At 39.7% G+C, this 24760-nt stretch overlaps 1 protein-coding gene across 1 annotated transcript in view; it reads right to left on the reverse strand.

Annotated features, from left to right (window-relative positions):
* Positions 1-2465: 2465 nt before the first annotated feature.
* MTERFD1 (MTERF domain containing 1) overlaps positions 2466-24760 on the reverse strand; it is a 37481-nt gene continuing 15186 nt past the window's right edge. The window contains exons 3-7 of the mRNA XM_006900352.1: positions 14440-14629; positions 12097-12244; positions 10459-10530; positions 8771-8932; positions 2466-2718 (exon numbers count right to left, since the gene is read on the reverse strand). Of these exons, the coding sequence (XP_006900414.1) occupies positions 2524-2718; positions 8771-8932; positions 10459-10530; positions 12097-12244; positions 14440-14629 (767 nt within the window). The 3' untranslated portion in view covers positions 2466-2523. The remainder of the gene's footprint in view (positions 2719-8770; positions 8933-10458; positions 10531-12096; positions 12245-14439; positions 14630-24760) is intronic.

Genomic DNA, 24760 nt, shown 5'->3' on the forward strand with positions numbered 1-24760 from the left:
ACGTGCAAGCAAGATTTTACTGAAGATTATCCAAAAACGACTGGAACAGCACATCAACAGAGAACTACCAGAAGTCCAGGCTGGGTTTAGAAGGGATCGTGGTAGTAGAGAGTAGCTGATGTTAGATGGATCTTAGCTGAAAGCAGGGAATACCAGAGGAATGTCTGTTTCATTGACTATGCAAAGGCAGTTGACTGTGTAGATCATAACAAACTATCGCTGACTCTTGAGAAGAATGGGAATCCCAGAACACTTGATCATTCTAATGCGAAACTTATACTTGAACCAGGAGGCAACTGTCAGAACAGAGCAAGGGAACACTGCATGGTTCAAAATTGGGAAGGGCGTACGCCAGGGATGCCAATAGGGTATTTATTTCATTCTCATTCTGAGAAGTATTCTTTGTGACAGTGACAAAGCCTGGGCTCTGGCCTAGATTGTTACTTATTTTTAAATTTTGTTAGGTGTTAAACAGTGGATTCTGACTCGATGCCACCCTATGTACAAATAGATGGAAACCTTGCTGAATCCTGCACCAACTGTCAAATCTCTGCTGTGCTGTATCAAGACTTTAGTGCTAAGCAACAACATAGTGCTAAATTTTCCACGGGCATTTTCATTTGATTTCCATGCAAACATAGAGAAGAGAGACCTGAGGCGTAGGAAGTTTGGGTGACTTGTCCAAGGGCAGTTAGTGTTAACTACCATTGAGTCTCATAACTGATCCCACAGGGGAGTTTTTAGACGTACTTGGATTTACCATCAAGATCCTTGATATAATGCTGTCAAGTACGTCTCCAAAGTGCTTAAGAGCAATGAGGTCAGTTTAAAGACCAAGGTGCACTGATCCAAGCTACCAACTTTAAAATTATTTTCTATGCATCTGAAAGTTGGATGATGAAGGATGACTCTATACCTTCGGATTGTGATGCTGAAGAGTGCTGACTATCCTGCAGACTGCAAAAAGAATAAACGTCTTGGAGAAACCAAGGTGCTCCTTGTAGGCAAGGATGGTGAAACTTCATCTCACATACTTTGGTCATGTTGTCAGGAGAGGTCATCCTTAGACAAGGAACATCATGCTTGGAAAGGCAAAAGGTCAGGGAAAGAGAAGACCCTGTATAATATGGAGCCACACAGTAACTTTGCCAATGGGCTCAGTATATTAGAGATGAGGATAGCACAGGATAGAGCAAGGCTTAGATCCACTATACAAAATGTCCCTCAATGTGTCATGGTTGACTGCATGGCTTCTAACAACAACAGCAGCAGCAGGACATGGTAGAACTGTTAAATCCCTTCATTGGACATGTAACACGCTGGTCAAAAAAGCATGAGAAGTTGGTGTTTTGGTTTGTTGCTTTTCTTTTACTTTTAACATAGCCAAATAGAGGCAAAAATTTATTACTGATTATCAGGGGCTGAGAAGAAGAAATAAGTAGTTATTAAGGAATACTGAGTTTGTCTGGAGTGAGGAAAAAAAACTTGCTTAGAAATAGTGGTGGGATTTTACAACATGAATGTAATTGTTACTAAAGTGTATATTTAAAATAATTAGAATGTCTTTTTGTTGTTGTTATACTTACCATGATATTCCTTTAAAAAACTCAGTTCAATAAACAAAATTCAATTAATGGAATAACCCACAGTGAGCATCATATTTAATACTGAACAACTATAAGATTGCCTCCTAAATTCAGAAACAATCCAGGCCATTGTTTGTCAATATTTTATTGGAAGTTCTACCTACACAGTTATGCAAGAAAATAAATCTAAAAGCGTACAAATTGGAAAGAAGCAAAAGGTGAGAAATTTTTAAGAGCAAGTCTTATCCTTTCACTCTTCCATGGATTTGTAAAATTCCCATGTGGAGGCCCTACCAACCTGAATCACTAGACAATGTGAGGTAAGGCCTTGTGGTCCTAAGATGGACATGTTTTAAACAGAAACTTTTCTAGTTTTCAGGATCGTTCACAACAGCAATATTATTGCTAGATGCTGTCCAGGTGGTTCTGAGACTCACAGTTGTTGTTATGTGTCATCTACTGACCCTATGAACAATAGCCCTGAACCCTGCCCTATCTTGAGCTGATAACCTTACTGTCTCTGATCCACGTACACCCATTACCCTAGAATGAGATGCCTGGTCTCATGCCATCCCGACAATCACTGCTGTGCTTCAGCCCATTGTTATAAGAGTGGGAATATCTTCCAGTGTTCTCATCTCCAGAACTTTCATCAGAGAGATGGGCAACCAAAGGCAAAACACTAGCCTACAGTAAACCAACTCTCTCTTCTTTAAGCTTGCTATATTTTTTCATTCTCCTCATCCAGAAAAGGAAGGCAATGGGTGAGCCAAAGATTTAAGTCATAAGAAACTTGGATGAAACTTACCAGAAGTGTAAACAACTTGATAATATCAAGAAACGGCCTTCAATATTAATCTGGACTTCGGGTATTTATTTAAAATAGTAATTTATTTGCATATAATTTAAATTATTACATTTTAACATTTATCAAAAACTAAAGAGTCTTTAAGAATTTTTCAAAATCCTGTATTGAGGCTTTTGCAAGCTCTTCACAAAATACTTCATCAGGAATAGATACCAATCTGTCCAAAGACACGTAATTAGGCTTTGTTGGCTCGTACTGTGCTCTTCCTAAGTAGGCAAGAAACAAGTGTCTTTCTTTTATTTTAAACAGCCTTGTATTAAATATCTATAAAAGAAAAGAAAAAAAAATATTTAGCACACAGTCCACAAAAAAATATTTTAAAATTTTATTCCATTAAAAATTGTAATAGATTAACATATTTATAATATATTGTCTGTATAACGTTCAGTAAAGATGACAAACACTGGAGGGATTAAATCCTATAGCTCCTATTAAAAAATTATAAAAAGGGACACAAAGAACAATTATCCAACAGTTAATGGCTACACTGTTGACAAAGACCATCGAGGACTCCAGAGACAGTCGAGATCTTTCTTAGAAAAGCAAATCTTCAGTTTCTGCCCTGAAGTCAAACCCACTTCCCTCATCAAGTTTATCTGGACTCAGTGACTCTCTACCAGGCTCCAAGGCTGTAGGTTTACAAGGGTAGAGATTATCCATCTTTTTCGCATAGAGTAGGTAACGGATTTGAACCATCAACATCTTTCTAACAGGTCGATCTCTATGACACTAAGGTTTCTCAAGTCCCTCCCTAAACTTACTTAAAAAGTGGGGTACAGAAACCTGTTTTACCAACTCCTCTAGATTGTTCCAATGTCTGTTCAGTCTAAAAACCACTCACATAACAGAGGTCATGACATCAAAATATCACTAGGATTTTAGAATCTGTGAAGCTTCCTATTATTTTTAATTCCTGCTGCCATTATTAACTATAACTAAGAGCAAATAAATCAAGTAGAACTTCCAGGGCATAGTTAAGTGTGGGACACTGTAAAAAGGAATCAGAAGCATGTTAATTCCTTCAAAGCCACTGGGAAACCAGGCCAGGATAAACGTCTCAGACAAACTGTGATACTCCCTGGCAAGTCTGTAATGAACCCCACACAGAGATACATCTAAAGTTCTACTATATTATATATGCACTGAGGACACTAGACAGACCATATAGCTTGTGATGATCTTTTTCTGTTTTCACAAAATAATTACAGACCACTTGGAAATATGCTAAGAAAAATGACAGCTAAAAAATTAAAAGTACTCTGAAAACCAACCCCCCATCCCCCCAAAAAAAATAATGTGCAAACTAAACTAGGCTGGCTTGCTTTAAGTACAAAAAAGATCCTCCCTTAACTGTTGCTGCAAAAACAAGCTTTATACCGAGTAATGGGCTAAATGGTGTCCTGCGTACTCTAATTATCTTCCATTCTGTGCTCTGAAAAGCTGCCGTGGACTGAATTCTGTGCACCTACAGTATGTGTCCACTTGGCTAAGCCATTATTTTTCCATATCATCTTAGGTGTCATAAATGCTAAGAAGCCAGGATGCACTTATGGGATTAGGCTGTCTATCTGAGTCAATTTCAGTCTCATAAGGATAAATACTGCCTAAGACCATTAATGTAAAAACAGAAGTATAACTAGTAAAAACATGTATAGGGCCCAAGCAGGGAAGGGGTGGGAGCAGAGAGGTGAGGATGAGTAGGGGTGACATCACAGGGTTGCATAATTTGGTGGACGGAGGAAGAGGGTATAGGAAACCGGAAAGATCTGGTGGGGACCTGAAAAGGCAGAGTAATGATGGGCTTAGTCCAATGGTGATTAATTTTATAGGACATAATGCATGGGAATGATTGTATGAAACATAATGTGAATGAAGAATGGTGTGAAACACAATACATACAACTTTGTAAGCAAACCAACAGAAAAATAAAAATAAAATAGAGATTATGCCTCAGTAGGAGAAATGTGGGGTCAAGACTGGTGGAAGAGCTATCAACAATCTGTGTTATGCAGATGGCACAACCCTGCTTGCTGAAACTGAGGAGGACCTGAAGCGCTTGCTGCAGAGGGTGAAGGACTACAGCCTCCAATATGGATTGAGGCTCAAGGTCAAGAAGACAAAGATTCTCACCACTGGACCAACTGGCAGCATCAGGATGGATGGTGAAGAGATTGAGATTGTACACAGCTTTAGTTTGCTTTGCTCCATAGTCAACAGTCTTGGCACCAGCAGCCAGGAAAATTAAAAGGCGCATGGCCATGGGAAAGTCTGCTGTTAGGGACCTCTCCAAAGTACTGAAGAGCAATGGTGTCTCTCTGGAGACTAAGGTGCGTCTGATACAGGCCATGGTCTTCGCAATCACCTGTTATGCATCAGAGAGTTGGACAATGACCAAGGAGGATAGAAGGAGAATTGATGCCTTTGAGCTTTGGTGCTGGAGAAGAGTATTGAGAATACCATGGACTGCTAGGAAAACAAAGAGATTTGTCCTGGAAAGCGTTAAACCGGGTGGCTCCTTGGAGGCAAGGATTCTGAGGCAACGTCTAACATACTTTGGACATGTTGTGAGGAGAGACAGGTCCTTGGAGAAGAACATCATGCTTGGGAGGGTGGAGGGACAGCGCAGGAGGGGAAGGCCCTCTTTGAGGTGGATTGATTCAGTGACTGGGATAATCAGGTGGGAGTGTCAGAGACAGTGTGATTGGCACAGGACAGAGCAGAGTTTAGGGCTTTTGTATATAGGGTCACTAAGAGTCACAAGCAACTCGACGTCACATAACAACAGCAGCATCAGGAAGGAGCGTCCTGTGCACTCGGAGTCTCTGTGCTGAGCACCCAGACCCAGGGAAGACTGGTGACAAGGCACAGGGAGCTCTCCAAGGAACACGGGCTCCCCAGATGCTGAGAGGAGACAGATGCTGTTCCTACTACTGATGCCTTCTAGCCCATGGCCTTGTGCGTAAATCTGTTACAGCCATCTCCTTGTGGTATTTCTGTTACAGCCACAGTAGATAATCAAAAAAGAGCTGTGGTGGCATAGTGTGTAATGCGTCAGGCAGCTAACGAACAGGGTGGCAGTTCAAATCTATCAGCCACTTCAAGGGACACACTTGGGCAGTCTCTTTTAATTTTTACCGCCTCGGAAACCCATTGACTGCTATGAGTCAGAACGGACTTAACAATTCTGAGTTCAGATTGTAAAGGACATGCTACACTGCATTGGCTTTGAGAACTAAATTCCTATTATCATACTATTATTGTTCATGAATATAAAAGACTCATTTCTGACCTACCAAATTATCATTTAACAAAGGAAAACAAACCACAAATGACTCTGAAGCTCCCACTGGTCTCCAAATCTAACACTGTGTAGTAGCATCATTTAGCGCATGACTAGATATTCTGGCTAAAGGCTACTTGATGATGAAGAGATTTGTGTGAGCAGTGGGGAGTAGAAGCTATCACTTAGATTGAGGCTATTTTCTTCCTTTTTTTAATTGCTGGCCAGTTGGGATGCCTATATTACTATCATAAAAATGTCATCCTGCTGTTATGTGCCGTCAAGGCCCCTGTGACTCACAGCGACCCCATGTACAGCAGCTCTGAAGCCTGCCCTGTCCTGAGCAGTCTCAGAGTCCAGCACACCAACCCCTGCTAACCTAGTTAGTGATCAGCAAACTTGTGATTTTAGTTTTTAAAAAATGCCCCGTAGTCTAAGAATTAAAATTACATATTCTTCTGTGGAATAAAGCTTTGTTTTCTCAGAAACCAGTGCAGCAGGACAGAGATGGGCTCTAGGAGGATCCTTTATATAACATACTTAATTCTAAAAATAAAATGACATATGCTACAGAGCAAGGATGCTACTTTGAGGATGAAGATGTGCCTGACCTAAGCCGCGGTGTCTTTCAATGCTCCATGTGCATATGAAAGATGGGCAATGAATAAAGAGGACGTGAAGCTTTTGAACTGTGAAGAATACATACGCTATCAGCTGCCAAAAGCACAAACAAATCTGGCATGGACGTGTAGCCAGAGCTTTCCTTAAAACCACAGATGATCAGACTTTGTTATTAGGAGGGGCCAGTCCCTGGGGAAAAGACATCACAATTGGAAAAGTAATGAGTCAGGGGAAAAAAGGAAGACCCTCAGTGCCACAGACTGACTGCAACAATGGGCTTAAGCACAGCAGTCAGGACGGTGCAGGGCTGGGAAGGGCTTTTTCTCTTTCTTATAGAGAGTGTTGCTGTAAGTTGATGGCACCTAACAATAACATAGAACTCCTTTCCTTTGTGATTTTTTTCATTTATTATCCTAAAACTGCCTTTTTTACCTTTTACTTTCCACAATTTCTGCTTAGAACGGACTAAATTAATTACAACTATTAAGTCATTATCATTTTTCTCATTTTTAATTCACCACAAGACATACACACCAATATACCTGCTTGAGAAAGTTTCACAACACTTTAAAAACACGAGCCAACAAAGCTCAGTGTCTGTTTTCCCAAAGACTTATTGTCTGTTAATGTCTTTTTACAAATAATGTGTTTGTTATTTTCCTGTTTTGTCAGTACACATCCCTAAGAGGCTAAGAATCCGAATTTGCAAACTACTTACTGTTCTGGGACTGGGCTTCCCAGGAGCTTGGCTTAAAGAGTACTTAAAATTTGTGTATTTAAACAAGTAATTTAGAAGTATCTGTCCAGCTAAGTTTCCTCTCCTGGGAAAGTTTCTCTCTGTGTCTTGAGCTCCATTTACTCCCCCCTCTCATGACATCAGTTCTTAAGACTGGCAGGACTGTCTAGTGGTTAAGAGCATGCACTTTTAAACTTGACAGTCAAGAATTTCCATTTTGGCACTGGGTAATCTCAGGCAAGTTACTTAATCTCTTTATGTATAGTTTTTTCATCTATAAAACAGGAATAATGATACAGTAAACTTTGTGAAAGCCAGAATCTGTGGAAGGTAGAAGCCTATCAGAGAAGTCATTCATTGCCATGGAGTCAGAACCATAGCTGACCCTTCACTGGTTTTTCAGGAGGCTGTAAACTTCATGGGAGGAGACTGTCCCTCTTTCTCCCTCGGAGGGCTGATGGATTTGATTTGCCAGAGAGGTGCCATGTCTGGGTTAGCAGTGCAACTACTTACTGGCTACACCACTCAAATTCCCTATTTGAGACGGAAAACTCAAATATTTGAGCCTCAGGAAAGTACGGCAGACCAGGTGCCCCCAGAGTCACTCTAGTTGCTCTTTTACGTGGCGGTTGTGAAGATTATGTAAATCAATGTAGGGAAAGCAGTAAAGACAAGGCAGGCTCAGAATAAGTTTAGTATGTGTTATTTCTCTTTCTGCTTCTAAATTAATTAAGCAGCTCTGTTAAGACTTTAAGATTCTTTCATATTATGTAAAGAAATTAAATTTTTAAAAACTAGTCTTTTATATTATATATATTACATGTCCCATGGAATACTAGTTGTCTCTGACTTTTGCATCCTTAGGACTTACACACTGTCAGGCACAGAGTGGACACTGAAATCAGTACTGAAAGAGTGACTGGATCACTGAGGTTTAGAGGAGCCCTGGTGGCACAGGTTAAGTGCTCTGCTGCTAACTGAACTGTTAGTGGTTTGAACCCACTACTCCAAGGAAGACATGGAAGTCAGCTTCCAAAAAGATTTCCAACCCTGGAAACCTGATGGGGCTGTTCTATCCTGCCCTATCATCAATATGAATCAGAGTTGACCTGATATTAAATCAATCATGTGTTCAACAACTATTTAATATGTGTTCTATTGGACAGTTCTATTGCTGTGACTTGGAAATGGTTCAAAAGCATCTAACAACAACAATAATTATGTGATAAGCAGCATAGTTTCAAGGACTGACAAGTGAGCATAAATAATTCAGCAAGGTTTCTAGACTCATATATTTTTGTAAACAAGCCGATAAAGTTGCTCACTAGCTAGGGTACAGGAAAGTCTGACTAGCTTAGAGAATATATTCATACTTTGGCACGAGTTGTGAACTAAAACGGTTTACGCTTGTTATTTCATATAGACTGTGGATTAAAAGTGCATGGAGCGTTGAAAGGGGCTTTAAGGGACGTGATCTGCTTCAAATTTAAACAGGAAAAAACACAAGGCAGAACAACAGGAAGAAAGCCGAGGGAAGTAAGCCAATCACTTACCTGTCTTCAGGAGAGACACATGTGCATCCTGGAGGTGTAAATGTTAAAGAACAGCGGTAAGGAGCTGGCCAGCAGCTTCCATGAACAGGAATGACCGCTTTTACCTGAGAGGGGTGAATGTATTACCTGAGGGAACTTGACAATGATGTGGTGGGGGATGTGCATCACATTGTGTACGTAGTCAAAAGTCTCTGTGAGTTTCCTTTTATTTGCAGTTAACATCTTTGGAATTCTGGTGATCATATGTTGAATTTCATTACGTTTAAAACCAAATTCAAGTCGGTAAACCTAAAAACAAAATAAAAGCCCAAGTTGCTATAAACCATGAATGTTGTTGGGTACCATCAAGATGGAGCCAACTCATGGCTGGTCTCCAGCGGGTTTTTAGAGGCTGCTAATTATATGAGAGGAGAGTGCTCATTTTTCTCCCATGGAAACAGCTGGTGGATCCAAATCACACGTGTCTGGGTTAGCAGAGCAACTCCTTATCACTGAGCCATCAACGATCTCCATGGATCATGAAGAGGAAGAGTCATGTCGATACTAGGCCAGAGAACACACTGATTCACGTAAATATGTTTTAAAATCTAGAAGACAGCGTTGCCAGTGCCATCCAGGGAGTAAGCCTCCTGCTTTTGGGGTAACCTCATTCTGAAGGCCTCTCCTGAGAAAGAGAGATTCACAAGCACGGGCGTCACCAGAAAGATGACCTATCACAAGACTGATCATAATTATAACATAGAACAGTGAAGGGCACAGTGGTTGGTCATCTGTACATGTCCTACCCCTAAGAGCAGGAAACTTCTCCGAGTGCCCTTTGTGTCTCTGTGTTCCCAGCCTAACCCTTGTACAGGTTACCTGGAAAATCAATGTCAGAATTCCAGGTAGCATTCTTAAAGCCAAACACCTAAATGTGGGCATAGTATCCTATGTGCCCCACCAACTTATTGCTCTCATCAACAGTTTTATATTCCTACTAGACTGTAAACTTCAGGTAAGTTGGGGGCATGTCCCCAGCAGAATTCTTGGGTTAGATGCTCAATGAAAAACTCCCTCAGTGACTGAATATGAAGTACTTTACTACCTACTGCGCATAGTTGTGGAGTCATAAACGACTCACAGCTGACCCTCCTGTCAGTTTTCAGAGGCTGTAAACTGCATGGCAGACAACCGGCCACCTTCCTCCCGTGAGTCAGCTGGTGGATTTAAACTGACTGCGACTGGGTCAGCAGCCCAACTTCTTGCTCAGTAGGGCACCAGAGCTCCCTTGAAATATTTAAAGCACTTCAAAAATAGGCAAGTCTAAGTCATAGAGCTTTGGATAACCTCCTACCCCCCTTCCATTTCCTTGGAAGAAGGACAATAGAGTGGCCAGTCAACTCTGTCAGAGCTTAGGCTGGCAACTGGCACAGGCTGCCAAACAGATCAATGTGATGATGATACTCTCCTCACTGGGAGTATTCACAGGGGTCTCTTGGATCCACATTCCAAAAAGACTCGTCTCCCACGTAAATGACACAGACTCTCATGCTGAGTAACCTGAATCATTTCCAAGTAGCAGCCACCTTGCTCACTCATTACTCTGGGGTCAGAGGCCTCAATGTCTGCAAGCTAATTTACTCCCAAGCACCTGGTCAACATGCAAAAATATCATTAAATGAAGCAAAGTGCTTGTTAAATGTTATTTCCTCTTTAGAAACTTCTTTTTAAAATATAGCTTTCTTTTTAACATAACAATAGAAAATCCATTATGTGCAGAGGAAAACACTTAGAAGGAAGACTACATCATAAAGCCTAAGATGAAGTTTTCCTACCTTCATATTTTCTTTCACAGGCTCCAGACTTCCAGTTAGTAGCCTTGGGAGGTGAATGATCAGATCTCTAGTCTAGGGTTTAAAAAAAACACAAGATATTATTACTGTACATGCATCTTAACCTAGCTTAGAAAAATCACATTGCTAGAAATATAGAGTTTAAATTTAAGATACGATTCAGTCAAGAGAAATGTTGTTAGGTGCTTTCAAGCGGGCTCCAATGCACAATGACCCTATGTACAACTGAACAAAATCCTGTGTCGAAAAAGCATTTAAATATCTACCCTGAAGTATATTGCTGTCGACAGAATAAACGTCCACATGCCTACAAGGAAGAATGGGACCTCTGGTGGCCTACTGGTAAAAAGCTGTGTTGCAGTCCCAAAGGTAAATGGTTTGAATCCTCCAGCTGCTCCATGGGAAAAGGATGGGCAATATTCTACTGTGCCTCTGAAAACCTGCTGGAGGGTCAGTAATAAGTCAGTTCTGACTCGCTGGCACACACAAAGACAGTTTAAGGAAAGCTAATTGATTATTCAAATTTATGTACCAACTTCTAATTGATAAAGAGGAAGAAAGAGAAAATTTTACCAACTTCTGTAGTCTGAAATTGATCAAAGAAGTAATCATGATAGAAAGATAATTACTGGTGAATGGAAGGCACAAATTAGAAACAAGAAGGATCACAGTCAGAAATCTGGCTTTGGCCAAAAATATAATGCTAGACACTGCATGACAGAAATTTGTAAAACCAATGACTTTTCAATGGAAATACCTTTCTCAGTAACATGAACAATGACTATACATGTGTAACTTGCCAGATAGGATACACAGAAATCAGATCAACCACATCTACAGAAAGAGACGGTGGAGAAACTCAACATCACCAATCAGAAAAAGCCTAGGACTGAATGTGGAACAGACCGTTATTATTCCTACACAGGCTGAAGCTAAAGAATAAAACAAGACCACCTGAATCAAAGCACTACACAAACCCTGAGTATATCCTATCTGCAGTTAGAGACCATCTCAAGGATGGCTTGGGTCTTCTCCTACAACTTTCCTTTCAAGGAGAGAGGGCTGATCCTTTGGAATGCAGTTTTCTAATAAATCTCTATCTTTTATCTTAAAAAAAAAAAAGAAGAATGGTTTTGAACACTAAGGACTGAAGATCAGATGAGGTATGGGGATGACATCACAGTATCCTACATAAAAAAAAAAGTCCTAAAAATGACAGGAAAGAAGAAAAACCAGAAAATGGATGTCAGAAGAGACTCTGAAACTTGCTCTCGAACACAGAGTAGCTAAGGTAACCATAGTACTAATAATGAAGCAATAATGAAGAGCTGAACAGATGGCAGCAAGGAACAATGGGCTTCAACACAGCAGAGAATGCGGGAATAGCACAGGAACAGGTAAAGCTTCACTCTGTTGACGAAGGGTAGCTTTGAGTCAGAACAAACCTGATGACCCCTAATGACAAACGATGTTTAATCTAACAGGGTAATTCTATCATCTCACAAAAACATCAAGCATGGGTAAGATTCCCAAGGGCTAAGCATCTGTTAGAATTATAAAACTTAGCATTTCAAAAATGTACGTGACAGAGAAATGTACAAATCCTCCCCCCCTTTTTACCTTCTTCACATTAAGTTCAAGTTCTTTTTGAAAAAATCCCAGTCTGTTATCCAGCCTTTCCACTGAGAAATTCAGTAAAAACGGTGCTTTTCTGACCATTTGTGTAATATCTGTCTTACTGAAATTTTTTGACTGTAGATAATTCACCCTAGAGAAACAAAAATATGACAAATATAAGAAGATATGTCTGTCTGCTGCTTTCCAAGAAAAAGAACTGTATCTGAAGTTAAAAGGCCACCCTGCCCATCCTACCATACATGCCAAAAAAAAAGGCTACAAAGGACATTTTTGGCAATGACTCGTAAATTTTCTTTAATCAGTCAACAATTTTTACAATCTCTCATAGCATATTTTATAACCAAGACATTTTCCAAAATTCCTGGAAACCAAAATAACACAGTAAAATACAGAAAGTTTAACTACTTTAAAAATTTATGTACATAACAAAAGACAGCTTTTAGTAGATACCTTAAATACGGCAAAGACACTCTTATTTAATTCTCACTAACAAGCAAAAATAAACAAGTGTGTTTACCAGACAGTTCTTTTTACATCTTACCTAAAGAAACAGAGGTTAAATAAATAAAATTTCTAAACTGACAAATAAAACAAAACTACCAACAAAAACATGAAATCAAACAAACCAGGTAGACAGGCTAAACAAAATAATACAACTAACAAAACCAAAAACCAATGAGGAGGTCTTCCAGATTAGAGGAAATGAATGTGTGACAACACTGTATTAATGAGGATAATTCAGAAATAGGCACTTTCACACTGTTGGCAGGAGAGCGGCCAACAACCTATTTGGAAGACAATTTGGCAGTATTTATTAAAATTACAAATGCAAATAGAATTCGCATTTCAAGAAAGCAATATTACACTTATAGAAATATTTCCAATATTTCTTATATTCTTATAGGCGTGAAATCACAGCTATAGAAAAAGAACCACAGTGGCATTGTTATTAACAATGCAAGTCTGAAAACAAACCCATGTCTATCAGTGGGGACTGGGAAGGACCACACTGAGAAGTCTGTTGCCTTATTGGTGCCGATGAGCTGATCCCAACTCCAGGTGACCGTGTCTGTGTGGAAGGAGCTGTGATCTTTCAGAGGCAGCTCATCAGGCCTCTCCCGCAGTGCCTCCAGGTGAGTTTGAACAATCTTTCTCCTAACAGTTAAGTGCTTAACCATTTATGCAATTTTGGATTTCAAAGATGTTGACAGATATGTTATTAAAAGAAAAGAATAACCAAAATATCCTTCTTATGGAAATAATTAAACAAATTATACAGTAATTTGGCAAGGGACTATCAAGTGTCTATAATAAAAAATAGATCAGATTGAAACATTAAAAAAGTTCATGTTTAGTACTTTTAGTAATCCAATTTCAAAATCAGTCAGCGATAAGCTTGAAATAATCAAGGGTTAAGTTTGATAAGCTGAAACCAAAATGTTATCGTTGGTATGAACCATGTAGTAGGAACCAGTTCAAAGCAGAACCCCAGCTTTTTTAGAAGCTGTAAGTTGCATGGGTTTGCCATCTGTATGGTCACTAGTTCCCACTTCCGCAGTGAGCAGGATTTGAACTTGCACAAGGAGACCACATTGGATTTCAAGTTCAACACCTGTTATGCATCAGAGAGTTAGACAATGACCAAGGAGGATAGAAGGAGAATTGATGCCTTTGAGCTGTGGTGCTGGAGAAGAGTATTGAGAATACCATGGACTGCTAGGAAAACAAACAGATTTGTCCTGGAAAGGGTTAAACCGGGCGGCTCCTTGGAGGCAAGGATTCTGAGGCAACGTCTAACATACTTTGGACATGTTGTGAGGAGAGACCGGTCCTTGGAGAGGGACATCATGCTTGGGAGGTTGGAGGGACAGCGCAGGAGAGGAAGGCCCTCTATGAGGTGGATTGATTCAGTGATTGGGATAATTGGGATGGGAGTGTCAGAGACAGTGCGATTGGCACAGGACAGAGTGGAGTTTAGGGCTGTTGTACATAGGGTCGCTATGAGTCGCAGGCGACGCGACGGCACATAACAACAACAACAAGTTGCATGGGAGAAGACTGATCATCCTTCTCCTATGAAGCAACTGGTGGAATCAACCACCAGCCTTTGAGATGGTAGTACTTCTTATCACTAAGCCAACAGAGTTCTCTAAATAATGAGAGTTGAAAGAGGACTGTTTTAAATATTTCATTTATACAGAAGAAGGTTTAATTGGTAATATTCACATTCATTATCTCAGTAGATCTGTACAGCAAAGACTTGATAAAATACCTTCAAGATGTATTTCCTCCAAAGATGAGTATAACTCTAAAAAAAAAGCCTACCTGGTCCTAAGATTTTCAAGGTCTTCTGAAAAAATTGCATAATTCTTAGTCAGGAATGATCCCAGCTGGTTATCTTCTAGACCTAAATCTTTAAGGAACAGGAGTATCTGCTTTATGTCTTTTTCAAAATCTAGTCTTAGAAGGAGGTTGGCTGCATCTGGATGTTTTTCTATCTTTGACAAATCCACCCCTATAAAAAATTACAAACACTGTTAAATATAACTGTGTAGCTCAGCCATTAAACTTCAGTACACAGAGGCATAAGAATTACCAATATGGAGCAATGATCTCTCCAAAGAAGAACCTAGACATAGCAACAGGAACGTCTAAATATTATTAAATCAAATCGGTTTCAGAGACAAATACAAGTTAAAATGAAAAGTAAGTATTTCTTTCAAAGCAAAATGACAAGAAAAATTCCACCCTCAAAAAAAGCAAAGTCATACTGCCATAAGATCATCATCTTTATCTACATTTGAAGGACGCTTATAAAACCTTAACAATCTCCCCAGTAACTGCTTGACAGGTAATTTCACAGGGGAACAAACATAATAAATGGTTATAATTTTCTTAGTTATAAACACTGTTTTAAAAAAAAAATCTTTATGGGTGGAGGCCAAACAAGCCTCAGTCCACTTTCACCAAAGCATGCACTCTAAATAAAGCGTATCTGCTATACACTCAGATAGTGCTGCTCCTGGACTTCGTAGTGAGGTTTGGACCTTTGAACAGACCTTTCCTCACTGTAGCTCAGAAGCCATCGAAATTCAGGACTTGAGCCTCTTGGCACCACCACTTGACTCCTGGCTAGATTAACTCCTCTAACTCATCCTTCTCTTGCAAACTAGGGTTGAGAAGGCAGCAGAAGCTCGCCAGGCGAATCCTAGGATCCTGGAGAGGGGAGCCCCATTTGTGATTCTCTCTTCCTTCTCTCCTTGAAACCTGAGGTACAGTAGGCAGCAGAAGCTTGCTGGGCATACCCTTAGATCCTAGAGAGGGGAGCCTCCCCCCTTCTTCCCGCTTGGCAACCCAAAAAGTTGATTCTGGCCCATCATCTAGAACCACCTATATTCCAACAGAGTTCTATTATCTCACTATATTGTTAGTTGCTAGAGGTCCATTTCTCCAGGAGTCCTAACCCAGTCTCTATGTAGGGACGCTTAACTGGAGACTTGGGGCTTCTTTCGTATTTTTTGGCATGTGTACAGTTTTTAAATTGTGATTTTAATGAAAGTTTATAGAAACTTGGATTTTTCACTCATTCAATGTGACACATTTTCCTCTCTACCTGCCCCACCCCACCAGTTCACTTAAAAAAAAGAAATTGTTCATTGTTGCATAAAAGGCTTCCTATTGCCAAAAAAGTGAGAAGTGAAAGGGGATGTGTTTCAAACTTCTACACCCTTTTCCAAATAGTTGGTTCTAGAGTGCAGTCAAATCATGGGCAACTAATAGTCTTTTGGTTCATCTACTTCACTAGGATGAAAAAGAAAGCATTATTTGCTATGAAAAAAGTTCATGGTTCCTTCCAGAGGAAATAAAATAACCATGTCTTATTCATCACTGTCACTTCCAGGTGTTGTTAGCATAAAGACTAGTACACTGAAACAGTTGACAAACATGGGAGTTGGAGGGAAATTGAGGGGAAAAAAGAGGATAAATAATGAATGTTGCATTTGAAAAGATGAGGGAAAGACTGTTTAAAAGGAATATATAATTAGGTGTTACCTGCATGACCACAGTCCAGAATAAGAGATGCATAGCAAAATGGACTGGGTGGCAGTGGGGAGGAAATTGTGCAACAATGAATGAAGGAAATGCACGTTTTCTGTAACCTTTTGTTAATATTAAGAAAACCCAAAATCAAGAAAGGTAAAAAAAAAATCCCACACATTTAAGTGAAAATGGACAAATACATCTAGCTTTCAATTATAGAGCAAAGCCAAATATGTACAGATCCTCAACTTTGGCTTTATCATCATGGTCTTAGGTAATCTGAGTAAATGAAACAGAGCAGAAGACAGAGACAAAGGGGAGAAACTGAACTGCTATTTTAAAGCATTCTTTGATTACAGATTTAATTAGATATGACCATTAACTGGTCAGCAAAGCAAACTGTAAGTAGCTCAAAGTTCTCACTAAAATACAGTATGTTTTTAAAAAAGTATTTTATTTTCTCTCTTTTTTTTTGATGAAAGAAACAAAATTAAACATAATAGGAAAGGCCTAAAACAAATCTCCAGAACAAACTTTTGAAGATAATGTAAATCCTTAAGTTTAAATCCAAATTTCACATTCTTAAAAATAACTCCCAAATCAATTTCCTGATTCAACTTTATAGTCTTAAATGCAAAAGCAACAAAATGGCTTCTACAGTTAATTCCAAAGTAAATTATTGGGTCCAATATAATCCTAATTATTATTAGATCTAAATGTAATCCCAAATTCAAATTTCTTGATATTAAAAAGGTATTTATAGTAAGATAGGCAAGAATAGAAAAGATAACATATCCATACAAAATGAAGTACAGAAATATGCATAATAAACTAAAATTTTTTTTTGTTCTGTGCCTTAACAATTTAATCTTTGGAAAATCTTTGGTAGAAGAACAAAGATTGATCCGTTCTCAAGAAAAACCTAAGTATATAATAATTTCAAACCAGTAAGAAAAAGAATGCTTTAAAATATATAGGTACCACTGACTTCCAAAGGGGAAAAAAGTACTTTTCTACATGTTGTTAGGCATCATTAAGCAGTTTCTGACTCACAGCAACACTATGTACAAAGAAACTGTGCCCAGTTCTGAACCATCCTCACAACCACTGCCAAGTCTGAGCCCATTACCGCAAATAAAAATTAATTCTAGGTGGATTAAGAATCCAAATGTGTATTACTCCAAAACCACTAGAAAAAACAGACTTCAAAAACCAATTAAGAAATAATGCTTTCCTAACTATGATACTTAAAAAAAAAAGAGGGAAAATATAAATGCATGCTTCACTATACAAAATTTTAAAGCCTACATACAGCTTTCTTTATGTTTTTATTTGTTTAGCAAAAAGGCATAGAAAGATGGTCAATGAACTGACAACAGCAGTTACCTTTGTGAGGTGAACTGAGGACATAGTGAGGATAAGAAGTCTTTTACAATTTGCTCTTCTAACAATTAGGAAAAACAGCATATAGAGGTCAGACTTCAAATTCAGCCAAACTCAGCAGTTACATGTGTTGAAGTGCCTTGCTCAGCATGAGCTGTCACGCCCTGACTGTCTGAAACAGAAAACCTGGAAAACTTCTGTTTAATAGCAATAGTGGAGTGGAATCTCATCAGGAACGCACACCACTGTCAGTACCAATCACTTGGCTCACTAGTGATTTCATTAACTTGGGGAAAAAGAACATTCACTGAAGGGCTACTGTGGACCAAACCCTTCTTCCGTTAGGCACTGAAATATGAAAAAATGAATAATACACGACTCTACCCTCTGGGTGATGACAGTCCAAGTTGGCTTTATTGAGTCAGTTCAGTAATTACAAAGAATGCCACTGTATTCAGTTACAGTTAACACACAGTGAATGTAACCATCAGGGTTCTGGCAGACAACAGAAAGTGTTCCAGAAAGTTCAAAGAAAAAGAACTTTAATGAAGGGACTCTATGCAGGGGTACAAACAGGGTTAAGGAAACAAGTACTTCCCTAGGACTAAATGGACAAGGGAGAAAAACTGTTACCAGGACCCAGAGGGAGCTAAGAGCTATTAAGGAAGGGCCTCCCAGTAAGATCTGTTGCCATGGAGTAAGGCAGTTACATGACCCAAAGCAGAAAGGAAACTGGAGAAAAACATTGCTGCCTGCCCTTCTACCTCCCCCTGCAGGTGTATCCCCTAGGATGAATCAAGGCACCAGCTGGGAAAGGTGCTCAAGTGCATAGAGATTAGCCTCTTGGGACAGAACAGGGAGCAAATAGAGCTGGGAAACAAACAAAAGACTCAGATGGTAGCTGACAGTGCAGTCTTCTTCTTTCTAAAGTCCATTCATTTCAGTTACTTCTAAGACTCACCATCAAAGTATCAGATACAGATGAAAATATATACTCCATGGCTCTTGTAACAGAAATCCTTTAAAAATAGACACCACATTTTGTGTTTCTCTTCTGTCATCCAGAAATTTTTAGGGAAGGCTGTGTGGCAAGGATGAGGGACTCAATCTCTTGTCCTTAGAACCTGTCCAAGAGCATTCTATATGGTGGATGCTCTGTTTGGTACCCTGTATAGTGGATCCATTTTATTTTTAACAATTTCCACTTTTCCAACATTCAAGCTATGTGCATTCTATGTTCCAATTATGAAACAGTGTTTGTTATTATTTTTCTTTATTTCAACTGGCTTCCAACCTGGGTTCTACCACTATACTATTGTAACTATCCTCATTCCATTAGTTCATATGGTTTTCAAAGGCCTGCTATTTAGGAAGGAGACAGTCCATCCTGCTTCCTAGTGTGTCTTAATCAGGGAGCTCCACCAAAACCTGTCCACTATGGGTAACCCCTATGGTATCTAACATACCAGTAGTACAACTTTCAGTATCACAGCAACTCACAAGTTATTTCAACACAGCAAACTGACAGACAAGTGCTGTACCTCTTAGAACAATGTTCTCCCCAAACACAATTAACATCAGGAAGCTCCAAACTGGTCTTTGGCTGGGCCCAACCAACTTTTAAATACTGAGGCCTGTCAACTAGGTCCTGATTTCTTAAAACTGGAGACTTGTTTAACAGGAAATTGTTAAAACTGAAATGGGATGCATGGACATTAACATACTAGGCATTAGTGAGATGAGATGGACAACACTGGCCCCTCTGAATCAGATAATCATATGGTATACTATGCAGAGAATGAAAAACAGAAGAAGAATGGTGTTGCATTCTTAGTAAAAAAAAGTCAATTTCAAGTTCCATTTGGAAATACAATGTTGTGAGTGATAGTATAATATCCACTGCATAAAAGGAAGACCCACTAATGCAACCATTATTCTAATATATACTCCTACATCTGCAGCCAAAGAGGAAGAAAATGAGAATTTTTATCAAATCTTACAGTCCAAAATCGACTCAACATGCAATTAAGATGTGTTAATGATAACTGGTGACTGGAATGCAAAAATGAGAAACAGTGAAGAAGGAATAGTAGTTGGAAAACATGGGCTTGGTGCTAGAAATGAGGCTGGAAATACCATGATTGAATTTTATATTTACAATGATTTATTAATTGCAAATATCTTTTTTAAAACACAAATGATGATTTAATACATGGATCTCATCTGATGTGCTGCACAGGAATCAGACTAACTGCATTTGTGGGAGAAATTGCTTGAGAAGCTCAATATCAGCAGTCAAAACTAGGGTAGAGGGGACTGTATGTCACATCAATTACTCATCTGCAAGTGTAAATTGAGGCCAAGGAAAAGGAAAATAAGTCCACTGGAATCAAGATATAATCCTGAATCAATTCCATCTGCATTTTAAGATCATATTAGGAATAGATTTGAGGCACTGAACACCAATGATCAAGACCAAATGAGTTGTGGGACAATACCAAAGATATCCTCAATGAAGAAAGCAAAAGGCATTAGAAAAAACAGGAGAAAGAAAAAATTGAGATGGATGTCAGAAGAGATTCTAAAAATTGCACTGGAGTCAAAACAAGACATCAAAACAAAAGGAGACATGCTGAAGAGCAAAACAGAAAATTTCAAAGAGCAGCTCTGGAGAACAAAGCAAAGTATTATAATGGAATGTGCACAGAACTGTAATTGGAGAATATAAATGGAAGAACTCACTCTGCGTTTCTCAAGCTGAGAGAACGAAAAAAACAAATTTGAGCCACATGTCGCAATACTGAAAGATACTATGGGCAACATACTGAATGACTCAGGAAGCATCAAAAGAAGATGGAGGGAATAGAATACACAGAATTACTGTACCAGGAAGAATTGACTGATACTGAAAAATTTCAGCAGGTGCCATATGAACAGGACCCAATGGTAATGAAGGAAGAAGTGGAAGCTACACTGAATGCATTGGCAAAATGCATGGTAAAGCCCCAGGAATTGATGGGATACCAACTGACTTATTTCAATACAGTCAACAGATACAGACTTGAATGGACTCACCAATGCACTCACCAGTCTATGCCAGGAAATCTGGAGGATGGTTTTCTGGCCAACAGATTAGAAGAGGTCCATATTTGTTCCTATTCCCAAGAAAGGGAATTCCAACTGAATGTGGAAACTATCAAACAAGTATCAAGAATGTCTGTGTTTCACTGACTATGCAAAACCTTTTGACTGTGTGGATCACAACAATCTATGGCTGACTCTGAGAAGAATGGGAATCCCAGAACATTTGATTGTGCTAATGCGAAACCTATAATTGGACTAAGAGGCAGTCGTCAGAACAGAACAAGGAGACACTAACATGGTTCAAAATCAAGAAGGGGGATTTCCCCCGTCAGGGATGTATTCTGTCTCCATACCTTTTCAATCTGTATGCAGAAGAGATCATCTGAGACCCTGGGCTGTACAAGGAGGAATGTGGCATCAGGATTTGTGGAAGAGTTATCAACAACCTGTGTTATGCAGATAACACAACCCTGCTTGCTGAAACTGAGGAGGAGCTGAAGTGCTTGCTGCAGAAGGTCAAGGACTGCAGCTTCCTATATGGATTGAAGCTCAACATGAAGAAAACGAAGATTCTCACCACTGGGCCAATTGGCAGGATCAGTATGGATGGTGAAGAGATTGAGATAGTTAACAGTTTTCGTTTACTTGGTTCCACAGTCAACAGTCTTGGTAACAGCAGCCAGGAAACCAAGAGAGGAACTGCACTGGGAAAGTCAGCTGTGAAGGACCTCTCAAGAGTACTGAAGAGCAACGATGTCAGGCTGGAGACTAAGGTGCGCCTGATCTGGGCTATCATCTTTGCAATTACGTGCTATACATCAGAGAGTTGGACAATGAATAGGGATGACAGAAAGAGAATTGAAGGCTTTGAGCTGTGGTGATGGAGAATAGTAATGAATATACCATGGACTGCTTAGGAGACCAAACAAGTTTGTCCTGGAGAAGGTAAAGCCAGAATGCTTCTTGGAGTCAAGGATTCTGAAGCTTCGTCTGACATAGTTTGGGCATGTTGCAAGGAGGGACTGGCCCTTGGAGAGGGACATCATGTTTGGCAGAGTGGAGGGGCGGCAAAGGAGAGGAAGACCTTCGATGAGATGGATCGATTCTGTGACTGGAGCAGTGGGAATAAGTGCGTTTGAGATGGCTAGGTTGGCACAGGATAGAAGAGCGTTTAGAGCTCTTGTACATAGGGTCGCTATGAGTTGCAAACGACTCAATGGCACATAACAACAACAACAACAACAACAACAAGCAAACACTGCTGAAGATCATTAAAAAATGGCCAGAACAGTACATAAATAGGGAACTGCCAGAAGTTCAAGAAGAATCTAGAGGAGGCCATGGCACTCTGCAGACAGATTCTGGCTGAATGTAAAAAATACCAGAAGAATGTCTATTTGTGCTTTACTGACCATGCAACAACATTTGTGTGGATCATAACAAATTGTGGCTGCCATTGAGAATAATGGGAATCCCAGAGCACTTGACTATGCTCATGTGGAAACTAGGAGGCTGACCATGAGGCTGCTGTGCAAACAGAGCAGGAGAACACTCTATGGGTTAAAATTGAGAAGGGAGTATCAGCGATGCAGTCTCTCTCCATACCTATGCAATCTATATAATGAGTAAATTATCTGAGAAGCTGGACTCTGAAAAAGAGTGTGGCATCACGACTGGAGGGAGACTCATCAAAAACCTGCGTTATGGAGGTGACACAACCTTGCTTGCTGAATGTGAGGAGGATTGGAAGCACTGGTTGCAGAAGATCAAGGAATATAATCTTCAGTATAGATTGCATCTCAATGTTAAGAAAACAAAGATTCTTACCACTAGACTGATAAACAAGATCATGATGGATGGCTTCATCTTGTTTGGATCCACAATTAACATCTTTGGTACCAGCAGTGAGGAAATAAGGAGATGCAATGCACTGGGAAAATCTGAAGTTAGGGACCTCTCCAAATTACTGAGGAGTAATAATGTCAATTTGAGGACTAAGATGTGTTTGATTCAGGCCATAGTCTTTCTGATCACTTACTATGCATCTGAGAGCTGGACAAAGAATAAGGATGACAGAAAAAGAAGTGATGCCTTTGAGCTGTGGTGTTGGAGAAGAGCACTGAACATGAATGGCCAAGAGAATGAATAGCTATGTCTTGGAGAGGGTGCAGCTGGAATGTTCTTTGGAGGCAAGAATGATGTGGCTTTTCCTCACATACTTTGGGCATGTTGCTCGGTGGAGTAATTCCTTGGAGAAGGACATGATGTTGGGAAGGGTGGAAGACTGGCGAAGGAAAGAAAGACCTTCAACCAGGTGGATTCACACAGTGACTGCTGCAATGGGCTCCGGAAGTGTGAGGCAGGCACAGGACGGAACAGGGTTCAGATCTTTTGTTCACAGAGTCACCATGAGTCATACTGGACTTGACAGTACCTAATAACAAACAACATAGTGGATCAGAAAAGAAATTTTAGAAGTTCCACTGGAGTGATGTTCTTCAGTTGTCAGAGTTGGCCACACAAAGGAGGGAAATAAGAAGAGATGAACTTGCGAACCTCAAGAGCTCTGATGCCATGGCAGGCTTTGAATGGTTTTAAATGGGTCACTGTTTAGTCACAGCTGCATTTTGGAAAGAACATAGTACTAGCAAGACTGTCAGGTCAATGTTGTTAGTAAGAAGACATTAAGTTAAGAGGCTGCTGAAATCATTCAGTGCAAAATGGGGACCCAAGTTAAGACGATGAATGTAGATAAGAGACACAGATGGCTAGATGATAAACAGAGACATAGATTGCACAGGATTTGGTGCTAAATTAGATGTAAGGCATCATAGGGGAAAAACAAGAAACAAGGGAGAGCCTTCAAAGGTTTCCAGCAAATCAGAAAGGCTTTTCCTTTTCCTCTCCTTATAAAACTACACCCCTGTAAAAAAATTCGAAGAACAAGAAACAAAGAGTAAGCTCTCTTTCTGATGAAACACCAATCATCTGGGACCCTAAACCACAAGAAATGAAACAGGTGGAAGGGTGGTAATGGGTTTAAGGGAAGTGAAAGACAAAACTGACAGGCCCACAAAAGAGGATTTGGACAAGCAGCAAGTTGATTTGTAAACTCCAGTAACTAAAATGTCAATATTCATGTGTTCCATTTCTTTCTTAACAATGTCCAATTTTCCTACATTCATGCTTCTCACGTTCCATGTTCCAATCACTAGTGTCGGCTTACAGCAGACATACTAGCTATAGGCGAAATGAGATGGCTTGGCATGGGATGTTTTGAATCAGACGATTATAAGATTTACTATGCTGGGGATGAAAAGGTGAGAAAAAAATGGGGTTGGTTTCATAATTTAAAAAGTTATTTCTAGATCCATCCTGAAATACAATGTGGTGAGTGATATAGGATAATAACCATACACATACAAGGAATTCCAGTGAATACCACTATCATTCAAATATATGCACCAACAACTAGAGCCAAAGAGGAGGAAATAGAAGATTTCTACTAACTTTTGCAGTCAGAAGCTGATCAAACATGCAATCAAGATGCATTGATAATAATGGGAGACTGGAAAGCAAAAGTTGGAACAGAGAAGAAGGTTTAGTAGCTGGAAAATACAGACTCTGTGAAATAAATGAGGCTGGAGATAGAACGATAGAGTTCTGCACATTCAATGATTTATTCACTGCAAATACCTTTTATAAGAAACAAAAACGCAGGCTATGCACATGGATCTCACCTGATGGTATGCATAGGAATCAAATCGATTACGTTTGTGGAAAGACTCGGTGGAGAAGCTCAATATTAGCAGTGAAAACCAGGCCGCGTGCTGATTGTGGCACAGACCACCAACTACTTATATGCACGTTTAAGCTGAAGTTGAGGAAAATTAAGTCAAGTCCACAGAAACCAAGATTTGACCTTAAGTCTGTCCCACTCGAATGTCAAAATTATCTCAGGAACAGGTTTAAGGACTTGAGCACCAATGAGCGTAACCAAATGAGCTCTGGGAGGATATCAAGAAAATCATCCATGAAGAATGCCAAAGAGCATTACAAAGGCTAAAGAAGAAGAAAAGACCAAGATGGAGGTCAGATGAGACTCTGAGTATTGCATTAGAGCACTGAGAAGCCAAAG

Source organism: Elephantulus edwardii, unplaced genomic scaffold, assembly GCF_000299155.1.
Source record: "Elephantulus edwardii isolate Elephantulus edwardi_28Jun2011 unplaced genomic scaffold, EleEdw1.0 scaffold00282, whole genome shotgun sequence".
NCBI lineage: Eukaryota > Metazoa > Chordata > Mammalia > Macroscelidea > Macroscelididae > Elephantulus > Elephantulus edwardii.